This window comes from Athene cunicularia, assembly GCF_003259725.1.
Source record: "Athene cunicularia isolate RWA chromosome 19 unlocalized genomic scaffold, athCun1 chr19_part1, whole genome shotgun sequence".
Taxonomy (NCBI): domain Eukaryota; kingdom Metazoa; phylum Chordata; class Aves; order Strigiformes; family Strigidae; genus Athene; species Athene cunicularia.
The window spans coordinates 1,722,154-1,740,283 of record NW_020799124.1 but is presented as its reverse complement, the minus strand read 5'-3'; the positions used below and the strand labels follow the sequence as shown (position 1 = coordinate 1,740,283).

The following is an 18,130-nucleotide window of genomic DNA, read 5'->3' as shown; positions in this document are numbered from 1 at the left end:
GGCAGCAGCCAAAGAGGGAGAAAAGGAACAAGTGGCAGTTTAGGGGAAAATCTGTAAGTCGGAGCATAGCCAGGGTACTCCTGAGCAGGATGGGGCCCAGCAGCGACGCTCAGCTCTGCCCTTCTCCTCCTCAGCCTCCAGCCCAGGCCCCATCACAAAAACTAGTCTTCCATCTCAGCCAAGCAAAGCTCCATTTTTTAAATGGAAGCAAACCAGTATTTGTCTCCAAATGAGCTTTACTTTGTAGCTTCGAGCAACACTGAAGCCTTCCGAGACACAGGCAGGCCCCAGCGTCCGCCAGCGGGAAAAGTCACTCCCGGTAGGAGAAAATCCAGGGAAAGGGGACAGAACTTCAGAAACAGCAACAAGCCCACGGGCAGTTTGGAATGCGGCTGCACCTCCCACAGAAAGGCGACGGAGGCCCAGGGGTAGCACTGCTTGAAGAGTCAAAATTCCAGCCTCGGAGTCTCTACTTGGGATTTGCTGGCTTAGGCAGCACAGTACCATCACCTGGAAACCAGGAATGCTGAGGTTTTGGAAGATGGGCTGAGTGCTGCAGGACACCAGGAACAGGGACAGGTAAAGGCAGGGGGTGTTTGCTCTATGCTATTATTCAAATATTGGCATATTTGGCTTTATTGCAGGAACACAAGAGTGACAACATTTGCAGCGCTCAGAAGAACAGAATTCTTCCAGACCCCTCCTTTACAAACATGGTTTTGAACACAGCAGCAATAGTAACAAAATGCTTTTAGATAAGCCGAGAGAAGAGGCTGTTTTTATAAAACACACCAAGAAGGAAAAGGCATTTGTTTTCCAAGTGGGTAACGCTGTAACAGTTAAGTGAGGGAAGACAAGAGTTCACTCAACACGAGAATAAAAAACGTTTTAAAAAAATCAAGTTCTACAGAACTTTTCATCAGGCATTAAAGAATGATTTCAGTAAGTTTGAAATAAATTGTTTAATACCAACAAGAGGAAACTTCTCTTCTGGAGGCCCTGTGGAGGTGAAAGCAGCGTGTTTGTTTCTTCTCTGTGCCCTGAAGTGTAAGTTATTGGTCAGAGGTGTTTCTTTCTAAGCCTCTATTAGCCCAGTGGCATTGGCATGGTTTGCCAAGACACCTTCCAGATAAAGAGCCACCCTGACCCTGGCTTTGCCCTCCTGCTGTTCCTCGACCCCACGGAGATGTTTGATAGCTCCTTTCAACGCTCTCTCCCTCTCGCACAGGTCCGTGTGCACTCCCGCTTCGTTTTCTTCAACTCCAGCTTTCAGATATTGCAAGACGTGGGATCCGATCGCATCCCCGTTTTCGGCGATGGTTTCCCGGAGGACTGGCAGGTCTGTGCTCTTTGCCAGACTCAACAGATGAAGCAGAGCCTGGCAGATCTGCGTCCTGAGGCTGGCACTGTACTTGAATTCCAGAAAGTCCTCGGTGTCTTCGCTCCTCTGCAGCGCTACCACCAAGGCGCTCCAGATTTGGCAGAACTGCTCGGTGGAGCCGTAGCATTCCCTCTTGCTAGGGATGGAGAGGGCCATGGCTGATTTGATTCGGACTTTAAAATTCTTACAAGACTTCACTACTGAGGAAAGGGCACTATATGCTTGCGTGGTCCAAGGAGCCTCTCCTAAAAAAAAAAACCAACCAACAACCCACCCTTTTCAGTAAGTCAAGATATACAAAACACTAAATGTATCTCCTAAATATTTAATGGGCTTACATTTACTGTATTTATTCTGGTTTAAATGAATAAGGGGTTATGAAATGAAAATTTAATTAAAAAAGTTAATCTTCTGAAGTTTTGCAAGAGGTAAAGTGGCGTTTTGCATCTATTCACAGCTATAATCCCATCCTCACGCTCTTTTCTAACATGACAGATCCAACTGAATACAGCACAGTGATGCTCGGATTAGCATTCATAGAATCAGAGTGGTTCGGGTGGGAAAGGACCTCAAAAATCACCTAGTTCCCACCCCCTGCCCCGGGCAGGGCCACCTTCCACCAGCCAGGTTGCCCAAAGCCCCGTCCAACCTGGCCTTGAGCCCTTCCAGGGAGGGGGCACCACAGCTTCTCTGGGCAGCCTGTGCCAGGGCCTCACCCCCCTCACAGGGGAGAATTTCTGCCTCAGATCTAAGCTAAACCTGCCCTCTGTCAGTTTAAAACTGTCACCTTCATCCTATCCCTACTCCCCCGATCCAGAGTCCCTCCCCCCTTTCCTGCAGCCCCTTTCAGCCCTGGGGGGCCGCTCTAAGGTCTCCCCAGAGCCTTCTCTTCTCCAGCTGAACCCCCCAACTCTCCCAGCCTGTCCTCACAGGGGGGGGCTCCAGCCCCCTGAGCATCTCCGTGGCCTCCTCTGGCCCCGCTCGAGCAAGTCCGTGTCCTGCTGTTGGTGCCCCCAGAGCTGGACCCAGCCCTGCAGGTATTCACAGGATCTGAGCCTATTTCATGGGCAAGAGTTCTGGAAAAGCCAGAGCAGCAAGATCCAGCTCAGTTTGCTTTCTCCCCTCTTCCCCTGCACATTGCTAGCAGAGACCTTCTTATCAAAACCACAACGTGCTGTGCAAATCCAAAGCCAGTGGGACAAGCTACTCACCGAGTGGCAAGGCAGGGTTCTTAAACACATTCCCCAGCGCGTAACAAGCATTCCAGCGCACTTTCATAGTGGCCTCGCTCTGAACAGTAGAAATAAGGGCCTGAAGAGACTCCTCGATGGCTTCCCTAAACCTGGGGTTCGCTATGTGGCACGGCTGAAGGAAATGAAGCACGTTCCCAAGGGCCCGGACTGCATTACTCTTTACCTAGAACACACAAACACACACACACAAAAACATTCTGGCTTTCAGCTTGTAGGCAGAGCTTTTGTCAAGCCTGCTATGAAATCATGCTCAGAGACAACAAGGAGCCCATCTGGAACCAGACCCCTGTCTTATCAGATGGGAACTTCCTCAACGCCACCACAAAGATCATTCTCTGCAAATGGTATTTACCCTGGGGAAAAAAGAAGAATCAAACCCCCAAAAACCCACCTCCACAACCGTGGAAAAGCACAATCAAATGCCCTGCAGATCAAACACCATAGGAAACCTCCAAACACCAGCCCTTGAGGCAGGCTGCTGAGCTGCAGCTCCCCATCCGCTGGGGCAAAACACCTCGAAGTTAACTGGTGCCTTTTTTCCTTTTTTCAAAATAAAAATGCAAGAGTTAACTCCACTACAGTAACTCCACCCTCCTTCCCCTCAGTCTTACCTTGTCTCTGTCCTTGGATGCTTCAGTCGCAGACCGTAACATTTTCAACAGCAGGAGATCAGAAAATTCCTCTTGAAAACTTTGTCCCATCGTTTCCCTAGAAGAATCACACGGGGAAAGGCTGGCTCAGCTGATCCATCCCCAAAGATGAGACACAATCCTTTACAAAGGCGTATGAACAACCTTCACTCTTGAGAAGGCTAATATGTAAGGCAGACCTTACTACATGTGACCACTATGTTTATTAATTTAAAACCAAACTATCAATGCAAGAAAGCTGGTTAGCAATGCATTAAGTCTGTAATAAAAAACAGAGGGCAATGAATTGCTCAGAGACAATTCTGTGGCTGAAATATATGATAACTATTTCTCCTGTTAAAAATGTAACAGTAGGTTAGACGTCCTTCAGCCCTTGGCTTGAGGAAGCGTTAGATATTTATTAATTTGTGTTACGCTGGAAGTGAAGTAACCAGGGAATGTGCAATTGCACGGAGTGACACACAAGAAACAGATAACTGGAAAGAAAACTGGGATATACTCCAGAACTAATGGTTAGAAAGACCTAAAACCAGTTTGGTAGAAGGCAATCCCAGATGGATACAAGATACTTATAATACAGCCTCCTGGCTGGTAGACACACACAGGCTGAGGAGTGGTTAAAACGAAGCATCCAAGCCAAATTTTTGCTTTTTGCTAGTAAGCAGATCAGCAGGCTCCGTCTGACAGGAGGGGAACAGGGGCAGAGGGAGGCGTCCCACCGGCCAGGGCAGGCTTACGTACATGTTGATGATCAGAGTGTCTGTGAGATTGCCCAGGGACCACGCTGCTTTGGCACGGACATTCGGAGACTTGTCATGGAGGGAGTTCAGGATGGCGTTCGCTGTGTCCGCCACAAACATCACGTCCTGTACAAGTGAAAACTGCTGCAAAATTAGAAAGTTTTCAAAAACACGGGTGGTTTCCTTTGGAACACATGCATCCTGGCTGTTCTAGGGAAAATAATACCTGCACAGAGACCAGCTCTATTCATACACTCTTCTTTTTTAGGCTCAACTTCTAACATGGTTATGGTGCTCTCTGTACAGCTTTGTTTGATCTTTAATTAACAGTCTAAGCCTGCATGCTGACCAAGTTCACCACTCTCGTGGGTAGCTGTTGTTGAAAGGTTTCAATGTTTTTAAGGTTTCAGTGTACTGAATTTCATTGGTGCTTTAGTTACTTTGGATTTTAACGTAAGTACCTGGACTGCCACTCATCAAATCTCACTCTTAATTGCTTCTCCAAACTCCCTGTTGAACTGCCTGTCTCATCTTCTCTTCTATGGCACATTACATTTCATTCTCATTCCCTTGCCTATGGTAAAAGATTTTATTTCAAAATATTTTGGAATCAAAGCTCATCGTCAGCTACTGCGTAATTTTTTTTATTACAATCACTCATTTAAGACCACACTGAAAAAACTTTCTCTTTCAGCTCAGCCAAGCAAAGATCATTTTTTTAATGGAAACAAAACAGTATTTTTCTCTAAATAAGTTTTACTTTGCAGTTTTAAGCAAAACTGAAGCCTTCAAATTAAAAACTTGTTAAACAGAGTGCTGTACAGCTGTTCCCTCGTTCCCAGCTCTACCTCCCCTCCTGCAGCTCCTTCGTGCCAGCCCAGCCTTTCCCAGCTCCGTCCCCAAGAGCTCGGGGAAGACCCTGACCTCCCTCCTTTTGCTCTCACTCACGAGGCACTCTGCCTTCTGCTTCATCTCACTTAAAACTGAACTGGTTCTCTTCGCCACACAAAAGGCAAGAGTAGGTCTGGAGACAGTAAGGAAAAGTAAGGAAGGCCCATTCATTCCAAAAGAACTCATGTCCCACATCTTATGGATGTTATGGATCATCAAGCTCTAAAGAAGAAAAACGAGCCAGTTCCGACCTGCCGAAGGCAAGAGAAGAGGATGTAGACTCCAAGGGCACGTGCGGCAGCAGCTTTTACCAGCGGGTTCTCACTGTGGTTCAGGCCGAGCAGCAGAGTGACACACAGCATCTGCTGCTCATTCTGCAACGAGAAACAGGCATGGCAGCGGAGGGGAACTGAAAAGATCTCTGACAGCAGACACATACTCTGAAAGACCCTAATATGAGGAATCTGTAGAAGCTAACATTCAGAGTGTGCTCTTTTCTTTAAAGTGAACTGACTGGCATTTTGAGATGCCACAGAGGAAATTGGAATGCTTCCGGCAAACATGATCTTGTTGCTGTTAAGTAAGAACACAAAGGAACCCAGAATGTTAGCCACCATCCAAACACAGAAGGCGTGGGCCATCAGAAGTAAACCAGACTGGATCGGTTGCTTTTTCCTGTCTTACTTCACTCTTTCCCCTTCATTAACAAAGACAGTCAAGCAGATTAAGTTCACCCTGGACAGATTGTCAGTTTACCAACCCATGACAAACATCTTTGTTTCATCAGAGCAAAGGGTCAGAGTGGGCACCGACTTGACCCCACGGGGCCAAGAGGGACAGGAGAGTGCAAGGGATCAAAGTACAGGGTGATGAAGTACACGTTGTACTTGGAGAAACCAGAGGGAGAATTCCAGAGATACTGCTGCACTAGCAATTCCTGGGCAAATGAGAGCTGGCAGAGTACTCCCATCAAGAAGGGCACAGTGACACAAAAGGAGCTGCACAATGCCGTGGTGATACACTGCCAAGGCTTTCATGTTGAAAAGCATATTTCATGTTGCAAAAAGGAGAGTAAGGCCAACGCATTTGTTTGCTTCTGCCAGGGCAATCATCGCAGTTTGGTGATTTAAAAGCCAGCCAAAAGAAAAAACATGCATGCAAATCGGTGAACAACGTCAGTCCATGGCTGTTGGCTCAGCTGTCTCTTCAAAGACTTAACCAGCAAAATAACAACCCTTCACCCCTCCCTCATGCAATGAAATTTTTGCCCTCCATCTCCCAGGCATCATTGCCAAGGCTGAGTATTCATGGCAGGGCCAAACAGCTTCTGTGACCCACAGTTTAATTGTTTTGACAGACTAATTAGTCCCGACATTGCCTTTTCCAATCTTCAATAGTCACAACCTGTTCAGAACGCCAAAAAAAATAATTCTGGAAGGTTTCTCTACCCTCTGAAGTTTTTAAAGGCTTTACATTACTGTAACCTGGTAGACACGAACAAAGCCTCACTAGGTGAAAATGGAGCACTTCAGGGGGTCCTCCCTTACCTGCAGGTTGCTGAAAGCTTCTGGCAAGATAGAGGACAGGGCATCACAGGCACTCGTCTGCAGAGTCGCATGCGGAGAGTTCTGGAGAGTGCCAGGCAAAGGGCCGTTTAACATCATAGTCCAGAAAGTCACAACCTACAGAAGAAGCAGTCAGGTTTACCGATTTAAACTCAGCAATTATGCCTAAATTCTAAAATAGATTGTCTTTTCCTATGATCTTCTTTGAAACATACTTACGGCAGGTAGCAAAGTCACCCATGAAAGGGATTACAACTGCTGGGAAGCCTGAAAGACTCAGCGTTCAGAAACATTTGAAAGACATTTCAGTACTGCTATCAAGTACTTATTCACCGAGTTCTGTTTGTTTCCCTCTCAAGGCCACATACAGTCAGATTAGATTGCATTAGGTAGAATTACAATTCCCCTCCTGAATCCACACAGCTGGGTATTTTCATTTGCCTGACAATTTACATTTATATCAAGTAACAGGAACCTGGTGCTACTGGACACACTTCCTATCTTGTAGGGTCACTGGTGACTGTACACCAAGGAAGTTTTTTAACTTGCCTTCTGTTCACAGGAGCAAAACTTAGAGGCCTACGTCACTACTAGAACACCGGTTCCTAAGCTTCCAGAAACTTATCCAACAAACAGCCTCAAATGATGAATTGTCCTGAAATCACATATGTTATGGTTCTGGCCACTCTCTCTGCACTTGTGAGCAGCCAGAGCACGTAGGCCGGCTCTTGTACCGACACAAATTAAAACTCTGAAAGTGTACGTCTAGGTTTTATGCCGCAGTAATGATGCATGCAAAATCGGGGCTGTTCTTCCAGCTGACTTACAGCAGGCAGGAAGAGGAGGGATGAGGAAAGGCAGAAAGGCAGTATTAACATCATGTAAAAGAAAAAAAATACAACCAGCATGCCTGCCGACATACAAAAACAAATGCCAAAATAATGCAGGACACCTACAAAAACTGTACCCGTCAGCTGCAGGGTACTGCGTCCCCTTCTGCCTGATTTATCCGTATCTGTGCCGGTGACTTTGCAGAGTTGAAGAAAGGAAGCTCAGTGAAGTGGAATCTCAGAGGGAGCCCCCACACTTACCACGCTGACAGGTACTCTCTGATCAGGGGCAACGGCTGAATCGGGTTTGTACTGCTGCAGCACACCTGTGCCCAGCTCCTCCAGAAGCTGCAAGGAAACAGAAAGCAACTAGGTCTGTATCAGGGATGACTCGGGTACCACGGAACTATAGCAACCTTGACCTAGGGCAATGCTTACTTACCCAGGGAACAAAAATAAAGTTTCAGTATTGGTTTGGAGTCTATTCCATCCCTGCTAGTGAAAAAATTAGAGGAAAAGCCTTTTTTACATAAGGCCCCCAGCTAGACCAACGTAACAAATTGCCACACAAAGAGGAAATCTCTCCAGTTTTTGGGTGACAGAGTACAATTCCGGCACCAGCTGATGCTAAATCAGGGAAGGGCCAGTCCTTGCATTTCCCAAGCTTTCTGTTGACTCAGGAGAGCAACAAAATTCTGCCAAGAATTCAAGACAGGCAGCTGAAGGTGCATTTCTCAAAGCATCAGGGTACTGCGTTTCCCAAAGAGCTCGAGCAGGTACCAGCTCTTTACGGGTGCTACATCACACACACGGAGATGCTCCGAATCTTCACCACTACCCATCTGTATTTGCAAAGCACACTAATGGATAGAATTGACTTTTACTACAACAACGTTGACGTTTCCTCGTGCTCTTACTTTGGCTCCATGAAGCTGAATGGATGGATCCATTTCTTCCATGCACCTGCAAGCCACTTCTCCAAGTTCTAGGAAATAGCTCTGGGCCATAGAGAAATAACCTTTTACAAGAAGAGCCAAAACCTAAACACAAATTAAAAAAAAAATTCCACTCAGTATTTTTTCCTTCTGTTAAACTAAAATACTCCAAATACACACAGAGAGAACATTAATGGGCTAATCAACACTGGGACCATATACTAAACTCTGATGTAACAGATACACCTTGCAGCACAACTTCTAGACTACTACAGCTAATTAAAAACCTCCCTATTCCATTATCTTGTTCAAAAAGGGCCACAAAAGCACTATCGGGTAGCCACACAATGAATTATTTACTGTGAGTGAGGTCTGCTGTAGCAAAAAAACGAAGCAAGAGTGCCTGTAAGAGCGACACATTCTGTACCTCCTGTGATACTGCTGCCGTGTTCCATGAAGCTCGATTTAATATTCATTGCTGCAGAAAAAGAGTGAGACTTCTTGGGATGCACATTACAAAATCTTACTATTTTCTGTGGCTACATGAAGGAAAACAAGGCCAAGTCTCAACATTCGCAGGTACTCCTTTAGTCGTATCAGCACCACTCCATAGCTCCTCACAGACTGTTCTTTGATTGCAAGGATCCTCCCCACTGTATTCGAGCAAAACTTTAATTTAGATTCCACACGGAGGAGTTTGCGTGGGGAAGACTCACAGCCTCCACCAGGTGCCAACACGCAACCAAATAATATTTAAAAATAATGAAGGTGGTAAACGCCACAGGCAGACAAACTTGCTGCAGCAGGTTCACTATGGGATGGTTGTGTGGTGGCCACAGGCATAGAATCAAAATGTTCCTGCTCTTTTGGTCACAGCAGCTCAGACATGCTGCACTAAACGCATTCTCCTAAATCTCCCTGCAAGAGCTAGGAGCAAAAGCGACCCACAGCTGGGGCTTGGCTGACACTTGATAATTTGGCAATTTGATACGGTACCAAGCTGTTCATTGCACGATCTAGCTGTTCGTCCCCACCTGTAAGGATTCCAGTCGAAGGGGACATGGTTCATAAACGCTGGAAAATGCTGGAAAGTTGGCATCGCTGTCAGAACAGGAATCCTCTCTGGGCAGAACAATGATGGAAACGCAGAGACGGAGAAGCCAGCACGGTTCGGAAGACACACAGCCTGCTGGATTATCCGGAGGCTCCCCTTCCGAGGGGAGTGCTTTTCTCCACTGCTCACAAGAATTAAAACGGTGAGGGGTTGCACTACCGCTGTTATTTAGCCCCGAAGAACTGGGCTGTTGCAAGAGTAACTGCACCTCTGGTAAAGGTGCTTGGACAGATACTATAGCCCCTAACAACGTGAGACTAGAAACTCGAACGTTAACATCTGCAAGAAAGAACAGGGTGGGGGAAGAAAAAGCCAATCTGTTAGTATCAGACACATCAGCATACTTCTTCAGCAGTTTCCAGACAAGACAGATCACAACAGGTAATTCGACAGCAATACATGTGTTTATGTATTTATGAAGCACAGCAGGGGGAAAAAAAAAAAAAATAAAATCCACAATCATTTTGTAATGACTGATGCTGAATTAAGACAGAACATATACAAAGAGGCTCCAGCCAAACAGAATGCAAACCTTTGTGAGAAATGTATGGCTTTATCTGGTTCCAAACTCTGGTCAGCAGCCCAGGCTTTAAACGGCTGTAGGGCGCGTTTGAAACCAAATTCGCAAGGCACTGAAACACACAAAAGAACACACACGGAGTGGTCGTTACAGTGTCAGCCTGGCCTCCAACAGGTTTGTTTCTATCTACATTTGCAGTTTAGGTCATTTAGACAGCTAATTATCTGTGGGCACCTGAAAACAAATGCCCCAATTATCTGCTGTTTGAAAACTGATTACAAACTTGGCTCCTAAGAACAAGTATTTAACTGCTGTGACCTGGCATAAAGACCAAGGCATTTCAAAAGCTCATAGAAAGCTTTTTTTACCAATCTGGATTCCAGTTTTAAAGCCAATGGGAGTCTTCAGAGTAATTCCATAGCTTCATTCAGTTCCAAAAAGACTACACAAAAGAAATGCAGGAATGAGAGGACTGTGCTGAAGAGGAAAGTAACGCCAGGACTCTGCAGGAAGCCTCAGTCAGTGAAGCTTTGTGAGATGACAACGGCCTGTTTCCCACCACCACCACCCACCTCAGTCCTCAGCACCTACAGTAACTTCTGTGCAATCTTTTTTTCCAAGAGACAAATATCATCTCTTGGGCAGCATTTGAAACGTTTACAGCACAGTTACCTTAACTATTTGTGTCAGTGTTTGAGAGGAGGATTCTGCCACCAGGGCTAGCAGCAGGCAGCGGTGCAGCTCCCGGATGCTCGAAGCAATAGTTACAGAGAAGGGAATAAAAGCTCTTTTGTGATCGTTCGCGTCTTCAGCAACAGAAAGAAACTGCTTAGAACCTTCCAGGATGGCCGAGAGAACTTGAAGAGCACAGGCACGGGTCTGAAACGATAAAACATTTCTGTTAACCACTTTTAACATCTTCAAGCTGACGGAGAACTTTAAAATTTAGGAAAGTCTCTTTCTCCAGCAAGAGAAAATTCCACTCCAACGATCTTTTCTCACAACTTTAAGCAGTATACAACCGATCCTTTGTTTCCTTAACCAATACCATTCCTCTTTTTATTTCCTGCCGTACGGTGACCAAGCGACACCGATACAGTAGCCAAAGTACTTCCTGAAGGCCAGAGAAGACAATTCTTAAGATCAACATGGGAAAAATACAATGCTTTTTCTACTCAGAACTGCCTCACCTTTGGCGAAGGGTCCTTTAAAGCAATAGTCATCAAGGACACTGACTGGGGGCTGCCAATACCAGGTGCATCAGGAACAAACGCTGACCAGTAGCCGTAAAGAACTCTTTTTTCTATTGATTTTATAGCAGAGAGGAAACAGGCTAGAGCCCCTTGACGAACGTTGGCTTGATAAGATCTTAAAAACAAACAAGAAGATTAATGAAACAGCAGCAGTGAAAAGTAATGGACTTAACCTTTTTCACTTATATTAGTGGCTAGCGGTGAGAAGAAATTTTTTAGACCAAGAACAGGAAGAGAAAGAGCAAATGTACTTTCACACCAATACAAATGACTGCCTTCCAATTTTCTTGTATCACCACATAAATCAAAAGGGAAAGTGATTTCCTCAACAGTTTTCATTAAGAATAAAGCACTAGGATCCTGTGGCAGTGTAAGACTCTACACACAGGTAAAAATTTGTGCCAGATCTACAGGAACAAAAGGTATGCTTTAACACGACACGTGAGCTTAAACTGCTGGGAACAACAGTACGCTCTGCTGCTGCGATTTACGTTTAGGTGAACAACAATCACCTCATTTTGCTCTGGATTCCACCTTCAGCATCCGAATATTCCGACTCGCTGCTGCTGATTCTTTTCCAACTAGCATAGTGTGAGGACAGGGGATCCTTTCCAGCAGGCACGTACACAACATCTGACGTGCCAGTCCGAGGGTCCGAACAAGGGCTGTTCTGCACATCTCCCAGGTGTAACTTCACCATGCCTGCTCCGAGCACCGATTCATTTCCCGCATCACCCAGCTCCTCTCTTCCTTCTTCTGCAAGCTCTCCCTTCTTTTGTTTCCCTTTGGACTTCTTTCTTCGGTTCTAAGACAAAAACAGATTATTTTTTTTTTTTTTAAATCTTTTGAAATAATATCTAGAAAGATGTGTAAACATTTTACCGTTGTGAATCTAAAGGAAAAAGGTCTCATCTGGAAACAAAACTCACTGCTAATCCAGGACAAAAGCAGGGTAATATAATAAACCATGCCCTCTGACATCAACATCAAATTATACAAGTTTCTAAATGAGTTTTCAGATGAGATTGAATTTAACCAAGAGTCATCACAGTTAGCTAGCACCTTCTGACACAACAATACTGCACATAAGTGCCATTATATGTATGTGCAATACTGTACATAAAGGAACAATCATTGCTTTAATATCTTAGAGTTTGCAAACTCTGCTTATTAGTAGCAGCAGTAACATCAGCGCAGTAATACCTCAGTGTAAGCCAGCAGTTTGTATCTGAATAGCCACAAAAATTAAGCTTTGGCCTCTTCAGCAGTAAAGCAAGAGAAATCCAAGAAAATTTCTAGTTAAAAATCATATTTGACACAAAAGTGATTAAAGAGGAGGAACAGTAAATACTTCCGCAGTTCTTTTAGATTTACAGTACGTACTTAACATCTAAAGAGAAACAAGTCAACATGACTATACAACTTTATTTTTTCTGATGTCTTTCAGATAATTAGTAATCCAAAATGTTTACAGGGTTAAAAAATAACCTGTAGAAGGATTAAGCAGAACAGATGGGGGATGGGGGAGGAAATCGATCTCTAGATGAACTTGACTTCCCCAAGAAAGAGTCAAACAATTGCGCAAGTGTTAGGAGAGAAAATGTAACCTATAAAATAAAAAGCTTTGGCTACTCTGCACGCACCAACCCCACGTCTGCGGGCCAAGAATTCTTGACTATAGATAAATAACCGACGGACATGGCTTAACTCAGGAAAACTGATCTCTGCAGAGCCGTCTGTTCTCGTCGTGAGTTTACAAAGCAATTGTACTCGGTGCAGAGATTTATAATCAATACCTTTAAAGCAAAGAACGTGAAATGGATAACGCGCTCCGAACACAAAGAGCCTGCTGGCCAGTGACACCGCGGCAGGTAACGGACAACCGCCACAAACACGCGCACAGCGAGCGCGCGGGAGAAGCCGACTGGTGTTTCAGCTCACCCCTGTCTGCTTAAAGGTGGCCGGTTCCGACTGTTCCTGTTTGACAGGCGACCTCTTATCGTACTGTGGTAACGGAGCCGGGTACAAGGCCGTGGGCATTTCTATGCTCAGTCCTGGCAGCCCGTGAAACATACATTTCTGGAACAGTAACAAAACCGTTAGCACCCCTTCCCTTTTTTAACACACCAAGATCTACTTGGTTTACATTACATTACAGCACATGTATTCAGTTGTTCAGCAATTTTCAGGTGGGTTTGTGATCCTTCCCCCAGGTCTTGCCTCTCCCCGTGCTACGTAACACCTGAAATTCAACTATATCTAGAAGGATTTTAAGTAGATCCAAACAAACGAGCCTCCCGTCCTTCTCTCCCATTCTTCCGTGGGAAGTGCAGTGAAGATGCTGTGAGAGAAACTCCATTACTTTTTCTTTACACCTCACACTACCTTTTCCCCCATGCTCAGGCTTCTCCGCTCCCTCTTTCTCTTATTCTATCGTTTCCCACTTAACAAGCATCCGGACCACGCAGCCTCCAGCGCTGCCTCTTTCCCAAGATGGACCGAAGTCTTTACCTTTAATACTGCAAGAAGAGATCCAATTTGGTCAGTCTGCATTAGTTTCATCTTCCCGCCATTGAGAAGTGACTGGATACCTTTCAGTGCATTTTGCAGTAACTGAAAAGCAAAACACAGAATTACTTACTTTTCTTTCCCAAAACACTGAAGGTTCACATCTTTCAAGTGACCTTCTAGGCAATTACAGTTCTGCTCAATATAATTACCGGGACAGTTACTTACGCTTATTAAAAAAATCAGACTATTTAAGCAAAATCTCAGTTGACAATATTCCAAATTCCAATATTCCAGCAGCACAATCTCTTAATTAAGAGTATTCTAGACAATTAGACTCACACTTACCATGCAAAAAGTGATGTCATCTACATCAGAGGTTTTTGAAGACTGCAGAACAGTGAGAAAAGTTTGAAAACAGACACTTCTGTAGGACTCATCCAAGTATGGCTGCCCAGGCACACTAGAATTAAAGCAGGGCACGACAGATGGTTGGTTTACAGCTTTATAAAGTTACACAAAGGCAGATGTGAGCCCTTGGCTAGCCTGAAGAGCACAGCCCCAGACGGACGGACGGCTCGTTGAAAGGGATCGCCTCTACCACTATAAACACCAAACTGAAACCTTCTGCACAAAGAACTACTCAATCGCAGCGTGCCTTACACCTACTCTGCTTCTGAGGCCGCCTTCTCAATTACAGGGACTCTCCAAGCACAACTTAACAAACTGTCATGCTCAGAAATGCTTTTCAGGCAAAATTTGCCATTGAAAAGGGCCTAGAATGACTTTGCCATTTCCCCAGTTTCTGTGAAGTCTGAGCAACCTTAATGCACTGAAACATTTTAATACCCTCTCAATTTACTGCATAGAGAGGGCAAATGAATCCCTTCATCTTTGCTACCTTGAGTAACATTTAGTAAGAGCTGGCCATTTTTGCAGCAGATTCAGTCATTAAATAAATTCTTTCGTAATGGATTCCTAAGTACCTGCTTCCAACACATTTAATTACTTCAAGCCATCGACACATTTCATAATACCCACAGGACAACACTGATATTACAAGTGATTTTCCTGAAATAAGCATCAGAGAATAGATGAGGTTGGAAGGATCTCTGGAGATCATCTAGTCCAACCTCTTTGCTTGAAGTAGGGTCAACCAAAGCAGGTTGCCCAGGACTGCGTCCAGTTGGGTTTAGAATATCTCCACGGCTGGAGACTCCACGGCCTCTCCTTGCAACTGATTCCAGTGTTCAATAATTTTTTTTTTCCTTATGCTTAATCAGAATTTCCTGTATTTCAGTTTGTGCCCACTGCCTCTTGTCCTTTCACTGGGTACCACTGAAAACAGTTTGGCTCTTTTTCATTCCCTGCCATTCAGGTAAGATCCTCACTGAGCCTCCTCCAGGCTAAACAGTCCCAGCTCTCCACACAGAAAAATCATCGTGCCCTAAATTGCCCAATAAAATGCCAGATGTTGCATTTATTTATGAAGCAGTTCTTCAGACTTCCATCTGTAAGTGCTGAAATTCCACACTTTTGCATTTCTTTTTAATAAAAAACAAGGAGAACTATTAACCAAAAACCCCTTTACAGCAAGGCCAAATATCTACTGTTTTTATTAATTCCTTGCTTGCCTACAGAGTCTGGTTAGTCAAAATTCTTCCCACAGAGCAGCTAATGAAGATGTGGTATTGCTGTGGCATCAGCATATTTACATGTGGAATGAAAAAACGGATGAATTGCAAAAGAATAACTGACAATCACTACGAAAACTTGTAGCTGTCCACTCCTTATTCAAAATTAACCCAAAGAATCACTGCAGGGACCAGACAGCATAACACTTTTTCTTTTCTTCCCTAAACGAATCTCTGTAACATTATTTGTGGAAGAATGAGAATTCAGGGTTTTATCTGCAGATGATGCAGTATCTTGGAGCACTAAAGTTTTACACTTCAAATTCATGCACATACACCGTACTGGTCCTGAATTTGCCGTTCCTAGCACCAACAGAGCAGACCAGCTGTCTGTGCTGTCAGATGTACATCTGAGGCACCCACTCCACCACCTGAAAAGGCTTGTACACACCTGAGACACAGGTTTGCCATGCTGCGTACCGCTGCCCTCCTGAGCTCCACGTCTGGTTGAGCAGCGTCACTGAACTGCACCAAGAGCCCAGCCTGGCCCAGCAAATCCGGCAGGTACTAAAACAAACCACCAAAAGTCATTAGGGGGTCAGTGCTCTTCCCTCAGCCTCCTGGTTCTTCCTTTTGGTAGCTAAACATATTTATGCTGCAAAAAAAAGATCTGTCAGCTGCAATTTCAGATTTCATAGACAGACTACGTTTATAAAAAGTGGCACGAAATCACTAACTTCCAAAATTCTCTTATTTTGTACTGAAAAAGTCTCGAGTGTGAGCATAGTTCAGACTGAGTCCCAGCTTATGCTTCCTTCCCAGACACAAAGCCACGTTAGTAACAACTGCTGTACCAAACTGCTGCAGTTCTACAGGCTGCAAACCCACACAACCTGGCAGCTCCAAACTGCTAGCATCACCATGCTGTGCTTCAGCCCAACAGCAGAAGCTGCTCTGCAAGCTGGCAAGAGCTGGTGACAAGCAGGAGAATTCAACGTACCAAACACAACCAGTCACACTGCAGCAACAAGGAGCTTCATGCAAACCTCAGGATTGATACCCGATAGTCTCCGCTGAAACGGCTCTGAGCCCACCACCACTAAAGACCTGATCTGGTTACAGGATAAATTTCAGGATCTCAATGGAGCCTGCTGAGTAACGCGAAATTTGAAGCTCCCCATGTTCTTCCTGCCTGATACAGAGGCATACCAGGGTGGTTAGTCTGCAGACTAAGTCTGGTGCCCTCCTTTAATACCATGCCTTTGGCTCAAGCTGGGTAAAAGGTCCCTATGGCTGCAGCCTGCAGGTATTCAACATGGCAAGAACCTTGTTATCTCTTGATTATTAGTATACACACCTATCACACCTGAAATTCAACTTTTCCATAAATATCAGTCACTATTTAAATGGGATCTAATCTTAGCATGAAAGGTAAGGCAATTTGAGAACATGACGCTTTTTAATTCTTTGTTTGGGGAAAAAAAATATAAAAGGAAGAAGAAACAGCAAAAGGGTGCAAATATTTTTGTGGTTACTTTTAGCTTGTAAACTCACTTTCTGACATTTAGGTCCATTATTGTAAACAAGAGCTGCTAAGGCTTGCAGAATTTCAACATGTGTCCAAGAGCTGCACTGCTTAAGAGCAGAGATGCAGTAGGAGAGAAGAAAATTCAAGTTCTGTTCATCAACCATCACCTGTTGTAAGAGAAAAGGATTGTGGTCAAGAAAACATCATCATGTACTGCTGGAGTCAATATATGCAGATATATTGGTTACAGACTCAGGTGATCTAGCTGTTTAAAACTACACACAGTCACAGAATCAGCCGACACTTAAGAACTGGATAAATCAGCACAAGCATCCTACAGCCAAGAGTATTTCCGATGGTGTATCACTTCTGGCTGAGAGCTGTTTTTACACGAGGAACCATGCTAGAGCCACAGATCAAAACCTCAGCTAAGAATAGTGAAATATATAAAGAATAAAAAGTGAAAATCCAAGAAACTTGGCATGAAAGTCAGCTCTGTAGCCCCATAAAGATACAGAAGCCTCCCTGGCTCAGTGGAGGACCAGGCAGCCAGCACGCAGGGAAAGGAGGGACAAAGCCAAACTTTTCATACCTGAAATCTGTTAAGTAAGTGATGGATAAGCTGACAGAGTTTGCTGACAAGATGTTCCTGATCAAGGTGAACCAGCTGACAGGCTTGGACAAGCAGAGCACAAACATCCTGGAAAAGAAAGCCTCGGTTTATTATTTAGAGACTACAAGGCTAGGGTGGAAACCACATCATCAGCTAAGACTTTGATCAGACAACCAGATCTGCGTGTGGACAGCACTAACATCGACACACACGGATGATGTAACGAAAGGAATGAAACGCCAGCGAGCGAGCTTCCCTCGGCTACCCACAGACCTCCATCCCCATGCAGGGATACGCTGACACGGATTCAAATTGCAGGAGCGCTGCTCAAACAATACCACTTAAACACTGGAGCAAAATCAAAGCCGATAATAATGGCAGAAGAAAAACACAAAGTTAGATCAAGGAACGGAAGGGGGAAGAAAGGAGCATTGTCCAAAAAAGTCATTTAATTCCAAAGTGCAAAGTAAGCCTACTCAGGAAATAAAATGAAGAATAAATGGTAAGTCAGCACTTTTCACAGAATCACAGAGTGGTTCGGGTCAGAAGGGACCTTGAAGATCATCCAGCTCCACCTCTCTGCCATGGGCAGGGCCACCTTCCACTAGCCCCGGTTGCCCAAAGCCCCGTCCAACCTGGCCTTGAGCCCTTCCAGGGAGGGGGCACCACAGCTTCTCTGGGCAGCCTGTGCCAAGGCCTCACCCCCCTCACAGGG

The 18,130-nt window shown here is 44.9% G+C and overlaps 1 protein-coding gene across 1 annotated transcript in view; it reads right to left on the bottom strand.

Annotated features, from left to right (window-relative positions):
• Positions 1-338: 338 nt before the first annotated feature.
• HEATR6 (HEAT repeat containing 6) overlaps positions 339-18,130 on the bottom strand; it is an 18,015-nt gene continuing 223 nt past the window's right edge. The window contains exons 2-20 of the mRNA XM_026861674.1: positions 17,395-17,505; positions 16,829-16,969; positions 15,726-15,841; positions 13,989-14,103; positions 13,644-13,745; positions 13,074-13,211; positions 11,645-11,937; positions 11,070-11,247; positions 10,552-10,758; positions 9,892-9,991; positions 9,280-9,638; positions 8,228-8,350; positions 7,572-7,658; positions 6,463-6,597; positions 5,167-5,289; positions 4,026-4,150; positions 3,246-3,342; positions 2,593-2,797; positions 339-1,626 (exon numbers count right to left, since the gene is read on the bottom strand). Coding sequence (XP_026717475.1) covers positions 1,076-1,626; positions 2,593-2,797; positions 3,246-3,342; positions 4,026-4,150; positions 5,167-5,289; positions 6,463-6,597; positions 7,572-7,658; positions 8,228-8,350; positions 9,280-9,638; positions 9,892-9,991; positions 10,552-10,758; positions 11,070-11,247; positions 11,645-11,937; positions 13,074-13,211; positions 13,644-13,745; positions 13,989-14,103; positions 15,726-15,841; positions 16,829-16,966 — 3,192 coding nt within the window. The 5' untranslated portion in view covers positions 16,967-16,969; positions 17,395-17,505 and the 3' untranslated portion in view covers positions 339-1,075. The remainder of the gene's footprint in view (positions 1,627-2,592; positions 2,798-3,245; positions 3,343-4,025; positions 4,151-5,166; positions 5,290-6,462; positions 6,598-7,571; positions 7,659-8,227; positions 8,351-9,279; positions 9,639-9,891; positions 9,992-10,551; positions 10,759-11,069; positions 11,248-11,644; positions 11,938-13,073; positions 13,212-13,643; positions 13,746-13,988; positions 14,104-15,725; positions 15,842-16,828; positions 16,970-17,394; positions 17,506-18,130) is intronic.